This window comes from Pollicipes pollicipes, unplaced genomic scaffold (genome assembly GCF_011947565.3).
Source record: "Pollicipes pollicipes isolate AB1234 unplaced genomic scaffold, Ppol_2.1 Scaffold_3447;HRSCAF=4054_pilon_pilon_pilon, whole genome shotgun sequence".
NCBI classification, from domain to species: Eukaryota; Metazoa; Arthropoda; class Thecostraca; order Pollicipedomorpha; family Pollicipedidae; genus Pollicipes; species Pollicipes pollicipes.
This window is the reverse complement of record NW_023596297.1, coordinates 40,556,512-40,565,390: the sequence shown is the minus strand read 5'-3', so window position 1 is coordinate 40,565,390 and position 8,879 is coordinate 40,556,512. Positions and strand designations below refer to the sequence as shown.

Here is an 8,879-nt window from a genome sequence, read left to right as displayed (position 1 = left end):
GGCGGCAGTACCACACGGTGAACCAGTGTAGCAAGCGGCACCGACGCCAGCGGCGCCCGGCTGGCGGCCGTCTTTGAGCGGCCGCGGCCAACCAGCGGCGCGCGCGTGCTGTCCTCGTCGACCGAGTCTCCACATGGTGCATTACTCGAGGCGGTTGTGATCGTTCAGCGTTCTTTAGAGTTGTTACATTGCTTCGGTCACCACATGCAGGGTCTGGTGTCCCACTAGTGAATATGTTTATGACTATATGAAATACAATGATAAGTGGCAGTTGATCTACTTGGCACTCTTTCCTGGTTTCCCGAGATCTCACGACTCAGCAGTGCAAACGCCGATTCGCCCTTCCGTCGCCTGTGGCCGAAGGTCGTGAGTCCCTTCGTCGGTCATGACACACGGCAGTCTCAAAACGACATCTTTCGTTGACGTGCCATTAAGGCATGCAACCGGGTCTCATGGATTACATAAGCTGCGTTCCTTTCGGCACCGAGACTGGCAAGCTCAAACTGATGTTAAAATTCTGGACCAAATGTAACCAACAATCACAGCGCAGGATAAAAACAAAATGTCCGCTCCCAATCGCTGACGGACTGACCGCTGTTAAATACACTTTTTGCTCACCACCATACGCATTAAAATATATAAGGACAGTAACACAAGCTCAACAGCCAGCTGCGAACCAGGCTGGAGCTACCCGTTGAAAAACCCGAGCACGGACAAAATCCGCTTCCCCGCGCGAAATAGGAGCGAAATCCAGCCATATCCCTGGAGCCACCACATGTTCCTACTGTACAGCTTTAATTGACAGGATTTTTCACGGACGCATGCTGAAGGAAGATGGTTTGATGCAATGGGTTCGTCGAGCCAATCTATCCAGTGTAACCGCGAGGTACCGCACTGACGCCCGGCATATTACGAGTGGATTTTGTCAGTGAAAACAACACGAAGGGATGCTGTTAGTGAAACATGGCCTGCAGTACCTAAACCCATTTGGAAGCTGTCAATTACGGAGTTCAAAGCCCCCCCCCCCCCCCCAACAACAGACAATCAATGCACGTGGGACTGCTGCCGGCGGCGGCCCGGCCCGGCACGCGGCAGCACTCTGACAATGTTCTGGGCCGGCCTCTATATTCGAAAAAACTTGCGGTATAAACGAGGTTCCTGTGTGAATATCGTCGCCATGTGTCATACCCAAAAAACATTCCTATATTTTCGTACAAACTATATTCTTCTGATGTTTCCCTCAGTATTCAGCATTACAGGAAGACGAGAACACGCATATCGTATCTAGGTACACATATTTTAATGGATGGACGCCAGAAACAGTAAGAAGCGACAGACGTTTCGATCACAGCGTCACCTGGCCGTGTCTAGGTAAGCAGTCTTGGGGACGGGCCGGACAGCGGGCCAGCTGGCGCTTCGTCCGGCCCGTACCGCCGCGCGCCCCCACGCTTCACGCGCCTACCGCTCCGGCTCACGAGCGCCGCCACGCGGCAGAGCGGCCAAGCTACAGTTCCATATGCAGCCACGTAGAACTCCACCATTCCGGATCTCGCTGGGGGGTGGTACGGCGCCGCAGACGGAGGACCGCTGCCGACCGGTGAGGCTGGTCCGGTAGCGATTTCAGGCCGACTTCTCCACCTTGATGTCTGAAATCAAGACCAGATGGGCTGAGAAAGGCAAAGACCACGTATGTACGCAGGGTCTGTAACTGGGTGCAATACGAGTACATGGCCTACGAGAGGACTGAAAAGACACCGTGTTTAGACATCTACCACGTCAAAATGACCTGTTCAGGGAGGTTTTGCTTGTCCAGCAGAATGCCTGCCACCTGGATGGACACAAGAGATCAAGTTACTGCTCAACGATACTGCGTAAGAAAATATTTGCACGCACACCGAGCTTCGCTTACTTTCTACGTTCTTCTGAAATACACTGATATGCAATGGCTGTTCTTTAAACCTCAATCTGAGCAAATTAGATCGCTCCCTCCAGAGCAATGTCAAGCAGCAGCTGTCTAGTTACCAAACCGTGAGTAAAAGTCATCAACTAGTGCCACGGTAGGGGATGACAGCTACAGCTGTCGTCGTACCATCCGCTGTAGGCAGAGGGTTTTTCTCCACCGTTTCGGCGTGTTTCAGTTTGTTCGCGTCAAACTGCTCGATGCCGTCCAGATGCGACTGGAGCTTCTTCTCCTGCTGGATTTCTGCGGACGATAGCCGGCCTCAACAACACCCACACACGTAGAACACACAATGGAGCGCGTAAGGCACAGAACAGGACGACCAACCATCCCTTCACGCTGCGATCACTGGCAAGGCCTACTGCCAGTTAAACATATCACCATTGACACTGACGACGTCCACAAGGTGCCTCCGACACCGGGGCATGGGTACATCATCCATCTCCCAGAAAGATGCCTTCCGACACCGGGCCATGGGTACATCATCCAGCTCCCAGAAAGATGCCTTCTGACACCGGGCCATGGGTACATCATCCAGCTTCCAGAAAGATGCCTTCTGACACCGGGCCATGGGTATATCATCCAGCTCCTAGAAAGATGCCTTCTGACACCGGGCCATGGGTACATCATCCAGCTCCCAGAAAGATGCCTTCTGACACCGGGCCATGGGTATATCATCCAGCTCCCAGAAAGATGCCTTCTGACACCGGGCCATGGGTACATCATCCAGCTCCCAGAAAGATGCCTTCTGACACCTGGCCATGGGTATATCATCCAGCTCCTAGAAAGATGCCTTCCGACACCGGGGAAGGGTAGATCATCCAGTTCCCAGAAAGATGCCTTCCGACACCGGGCGAAGGGCAGATTATCCACCTCCCAGAGAGGCGCTTCCCACCACTGGGGCAAGTGTAGATCATGCAGCTCCCAGAGAGGCGTCACTGCTCCTAACGGTTATCAAAACCGACGACAGCGGATCATGCAGCTCCCAGAGAGGCGCCACTGTCCCTAACGGTTATCAAAACCGACGACAGCGCGAAACCAAAGTCACGAACACTTTAGGGTGCACCAAACGTCTCATGTCAGTGACAGAAGTCGTGATCACGTGTTCGCTAAACCCCATCTTAAAAGTAAAACAAAGACTGATAAGCTGCACATGCAATGGGAAGTAAGCGAGTCCGACACATAACGACGCGTATATGGCCTGTCAAACAGGAGAGCCTCAGGAGACACTGTGGTTTACTGAGAGAGTGCCACACTGCCGCCTAGCCGCCCGCCGACTGAGAGGGTGCCGCTCCTCCTGCCGCACTGAGAGAGTGCCACACTGCCGCCTAGCCGCCCGCCGACTGAGAGGGTGCCGCTCCTCCCGCCGCACTGAGAGAGTGCCACACTGCCGCCTAGCCGCCCGCCGACTGAGAGAGTGCCGCTCCTCCCGCCGCACTGAGAGAGTGCCACACTGCCGCCTAGCCGCCCGCCGACTGAGAGAGTGCCGCTCCTCCCGCCGCACTGAGAGAGTGCCACGCTGCCGCCTAGCCGCCCGCCGACTGAGAGGGTGCCGCTCCTCCCGCCGCACTGAGAGAGTGCCACACTGCCGCCTAGCCGCCCGCCGACTGAGAGGGTGCCGCTCCTCCCGCCGCACTGAGAGAGTGCCACACTGCCGCCTAGCCGCCCGCCGACTGAGAGGGTGCCGCTCCTCCCGCCGCACTGAGAGAGTGCCACACTGCCGCCTAGCCGCCCGCCGACTGAGAGGGTGCCGCTCCTCCCGCCGCACTGAGAGAGTGCCACACTGCCGCCTAGCCGCCCGCCGACTGAGAGGGTGCCGCTCCTCCCGCCGCACTGAGAGAGTGCCACACTGCCGCCTAGCCGCCCGCCGACTGAGAGGGTGCCGCTCCTCCCGCCGCACTGAGAGAGTGCCACACTGCCGCCTAGCCGCCCGCTGACTGAGAGGGTGCCGCTCCTCCCGCCGCACTGAGAGAGTGCCACACTGCCGCCTAGCCGCCCGCCGACTGAGAGGGTGCCGCTCCTCCCGCCGCACCTTCCGGACTCGGCAGATGAGTCTTCTCCTCGGGCGTGACGTTGTTCATTGAGTCCTTGTCGAAGCGCTCCACACCAGATAACAGGTTCTGGTGTGTCTTCTCCTGCTGCACGTCTACAACAGACGGAAAACATCGCATCAAGATGCGCAAGGGCAACGCGCCATCGAAGGCAGGCGGCGCGATAGTGGTGCGGGATTGCTTCAGTTGGACAGTGAACAGGAGCAAACGTCCCACACAAGCGACGCACAAGCCACCAAGTTGCCAGTGTACTTGGATAACTACGCACGCATATCCACTGGAATGCAAAGGGCACATGACACAGTTTTCCTAAACCCGGAACAATGCCAATCACCGTCCCACTTGTAGGGTGAGATGTCAAGGTTTGAGAAGGCGTGGTTCCAACAAAAAACATTGACCGAAGGGCATGGGGACCCTCCGCACTGAATTGTGAGGTTCCCCGTAAGGGCCTGAAGCCCTGACGGATGACAAGGAAGCCAAGCAGCATCGCATGAAATGATTCAGATCGACGTAAGTCAGATGGTGCGGAAGCTATTGGGATAGCCTTGTGCTCCCCAAATTGTGAAGAATGTGCGCGTCGTTCCCTCATAATGTCATCGCACATTTTTAATTTCAGAGATTGCACACTTACTGGGTCACTACGTGAAAAAAATCGCATCTGGATATCCCAGTTATAATCCTTGAAAGGCGTAAGACGATAAAAATCGGCATTTACAATGACCAGATTGGGTAGTGACATGAAAACAGGGAGGGTTTAACACGCGCTCGGGTGGGGGTCAAATTGCCTCCCACCCCCTCGAAGGTTTTTCCAGAATGGTTCCTGAACGGCGCGGCGTAGTCGCACCAAATTTTGCATAGCTGTAGGCCACTGAATAGCGGATCGTTTGGCATCAAAGATTTAGATGTATCTTGTAAGGTCGCTGACCTATGACAGGTCAAAATCAAGCCATGGTTTCAGCGAGGGCAATTTCAATGGAATCATTCAATCTGATCCAACAACGGAATGTTACACGAAGCCATACAACTCTGAAATGCTTTCTTAGGCAACACAACAGTTGAATGAGCAAATTACATTGATCTAAGGTCAGATATGAAGGTCGCACCAAGGTCAAAACCAACCTGTTTTATTACTCTAGGGCTTGTTGTATGGGATAGTTGCAGGTGCTCATTTTGAATTTATCGATAGTAGGAACCGCATTATACATCATCCACCGACTTCTTAGAGGTCAGAATAGGTCATTAACTAAAATAACCCAGGTCAACATTTTGTTTTAGGAACATACTGTCTAGCATAATCTTTGTCACTTAGTCAAATGCAAAACATAAAGCAATCTTGTATGATTTTGGCCGCCTTGACCTTCAAAAGGTCAAACAAGGTCACCGACATTAAATGAGCATGTGATCTTTTTCTTAGAAACGGCTATTCAGGTTCTGGAGGCACTTTGGAGACCAGCCTGGAACTTGACCTTGTTTGACCTTTTTGATCCGAAGGTCATAACCTAGGAACCTGAAACTTTGACCTAAGCGAGTAGACATACAGGTCACCAAACCCTGTAAATTTGGTGTCCCTAGCTTTCTTAGTTCCCGAGATCTTAGGGAGGGGGTCAAACTGATCTCCCTACCCGAGCTAAGGGCATCTAGCCGGCCACCCGGGCGCATGTTAAGGAAAGCGATGCCCGTAAGTCCACGGCTGGTACTGAGCTGGCACTACAGTGGTTGTGTGCGTACGGGCATGGGCGCCGATTGTGAACCACTGGTGGTTCACTGGTACCAACAATGACTGTGAGCTTGTGGGCGTTGTTTGTTATTCCAGCCGTCTCTCTTTCTCCCTTACCGGATGACGGCAAATGACGCCAATCGTGCCTTTCTTTCGTCGAGTCGTCTTTCGATCTAAGATACCTGTGTCAAATGTGCCAGGAATAAACAGACCGGCCACCAGTGCAGAAGATCGCTTGGAGTCAACCACAAGGGTCTGTACACATTTCGCGATCCGCGAAATGCAATCGAGTGTTTTGCAGGGACGACTGGGATTAGAGTCCTAGAGCGCCACATCTTGTTGCAAAGGCATTGCAGGGATGACTGGGATTAGAGTCCTAGGGCGCCACATCTTGTTGCAAAGACACAGCGCCATTCAGCATAAAGTATAGCCGGTAGTTCAGCGGAGCACTTACGGCTCGACGGAAAGCCTTTGTGTCGGCCGTTTGACGAATATGTACAGCGTCGTGCAGCCCCATGACGTAGCCTCCCCGTTTCAGCACAAAGCGAGCACCCGCCATTCCTGGGACGCGGGTGGTCTGCACGATATAGTGAGCACGTGTGCTGCACCCAACTGATTTGTCAGCTGAACGACTGAACAGTTGTGTCAACATTTATTGTAGAGTAACGCAAGAATAATAATTTAAAAAACACATCTTCGACCCCAACAAACACAGAAAAACTGGAATATGCCAGTCGTTACATTTCGTACAATTACTTGGCACCGTACTACTATGGCTCACAGCGCTTACGTAATGCCGCTCCTAGGATGCTGTATGAGCCTCCCACTGGGTCATTCCAAAGTCAAAACTTTGCAGCAATATCGTAGAAAGAGAGAGCGCTAGAAAAAGAAACGTCACGTTGATTACCAGCGTTCGCCCCACATGTTCTACGTATTGAATCACGAGATGCTCTTTTGTTGTGTAATATCAAGAATTCACTGCTTAAAGGCTGCGGCCGTTCTTCATCACATCAGCAACATTTAACTCAACATAAAAGCTACTGCACACCTATAAATTCACGATTCGTCACATGTATAGGTTTTTGTCCGTGGAAATGTAAAATACAATGTACTGTGTCTGTGGTTATCCGTGCGGATGCAGTCCAAATAATTAGCGGGAGTACTACAGAGCTTCAACGAACTTATGTCTGGCCCATGCAGATGCAAGCAACGCACATGTCTGCACGTGTCTGACGGGGATGCCGTGTAAACACGGCTCAATGGGTAGGGAAGGTACCGCACATACGACCTCCCCGTGAAATGCACGCGGGGTCCCGCTTTCCGGCACGTTGGGGTAGTCATGTCACGTTGTTGGGGTGGCCACGTCACGTTAGGGTAGACGGCAGAGTGATAACACAAGTTATGCGATACGTTTACAAAAGCATATAAGCACACAAGATACAGGAAACAAGATAAAGAAACACATACAGACACAAATTATGCGGCACTTCAGGCTAAAACCCTGACCGCAGTGCCATCTGTCGCCGCCGGCGCCAAACGGCACGCAGCTCGCCGGCCGGCCGCCGGCCCGCCCACCAGACGGCGAGAAAGTGGTGTCGGGCCGGCCGGCTCCGCGCCCAGCCAACACCGCTCATGTAACGGACACGGTGACGTCACCACTTCACACGGCGCCCGTCTGAAGCGCCAGCAGACACCGTGCCTGCAGATCGTGGAGCTGAATCTCCCTCGATTCCAACAAGTTCGTGTCAGGTCTACGGCACATAATGTATCGAAACTCACAAAAGAACTGGATTATCGATCCCGTGCCAGGAAGGAGAATCAAGGTAGCTACTCTAAATTTCGCGCATTTCCCCATGATGTGAGCTTCAAACAAAATGTAACCATGCTATTTGTACCACAGTAATTTATCAACGTTAAAGCAACCATGCTATCCGTTAAATTCCTATCAACGCCTCTGCCTTGTGAAAAAGTTCCGTTTTTAGCGGATGTTTTCGAAAAATAGCTCGACGGCTTAAAATCAAGACGCAAGTTGAAGTTTTGGTTGTCTTGCAGTGTCCGCCGCGCTTGCCGATTCTCTGTGTATTGTCATGACTAATTGGGCACCATTGGAAAAATGGCACTGTAGCACTCCCTCTGTGATGCGATGTTCATGGTAAATGTTTAAAGCAGTTGGTTTAAATCTATATAAGCATAGATGATATATATATATATATATATATATATATATATATATATATATGTATATATATACAACCAGCACGTAAATGAGCGCTCCTCGACGATTGCCCAGGCGGTTTGCAGCGTGCAGTTTGCATTCGGCGCTTGCGCCACATGGCGAGTCAATGACTCGGCAACCGGATATGTCAGTCGGGTGTCAGCGATCCAGCCGCCGTCAGCGTCCCGGCGCCGCTCCGACATCGGCCGCCGCCGCCGCCGCCGCTGGAGCCCCCGGAAAACAGCCGGGCTCGGCGCGGCGCCTCGGCTCTCCGGGAGGCGGCGAGAGTGGCCGGCGGTACGTGACGCTGCGCCGCGCTGCTACGGCTTCGGCCGCCACTGCCTTTTAAGGAGCGGCGGCGGTGGGGCCGGCCGGCCGGCGCGAGCGGCCGCCGCCGGCACCGCCGCTCGCCGCCACATCGACAGGCGGCACTCTCCGCCCGCCAACCAGCCGGTCGGAAGAGGCCGGGTTCCGGTCCGGCGAGCGCGGTGCCAAATTCGGAGCTGCCGCGAGGAGGCCCCCAGTGTAGGCTGAGACGAGGGCGCCGGAACTGGCCGCATTAGGCACCGAGCCGGACTGATGTTATGCAAATGTTGCTCTGACTACAATCAGACTAAATATGGACATCACATTCGGTTCCCCTGCCCTCTCCCACCGTCATTCAGCAATGGGCCAGCATCTGCAGCCATCCTTTAAGCGGGATGAGTCACAGACAGCCAGAGATCATCAGCAAAATCTTAGCAGCAGTCTGTCGTTTGCCATGTTTGTACGGCCGGCTAGTAGCTTCACAGTGCGCCATGAGGGCAATCCCATGCCTTTTCTGTCGCTCGGCACCGGCTGTATCAGAAGCTCGGGACAGGGCGAATGTGATCGGGCCTGGATACTAACCGTAATCTAATCACGTCACGTGAAATTCAGTCGCGACCACCCTAACTC

The 8,879-nt window shown here is 53.5% G+C and overlaps 1 protein-coding gene across 1 annotated transcript in view; it reads right to left on the bottom strand.

Annotated features, from left to right (window-relative positions):
• Nucleotides 1-1,202: 1,202 nt before the first annotated feature.
• Nucleotides 1,203-8,879, bottom strand: part of LOC119092102 (thymosin beta) — a 28,687-nt gene continuing 21,010 nt past the window's right edge. Inside the window, exons 4-6 of the mRNA XM_037215076.1 lie at nt 3,993-4,106; nt 2,090-2,203; nt 1,203-1,646 (exon numbers count right to left, since the gene is read on the bottom strand). Of these exons, the coding sequence (XP_037070971.1) occupies nt 1,621-1,646; nt 2,090-2,203; nt 3,993-4,106 (254 nt within the window). The 3' untranslated portion in view covers nt 1,203-1,620. The remainder of the gene's footprint in view (nt 1,647-2,089; nt 2,204-3,992; nt 4,107-8,879) is intronic.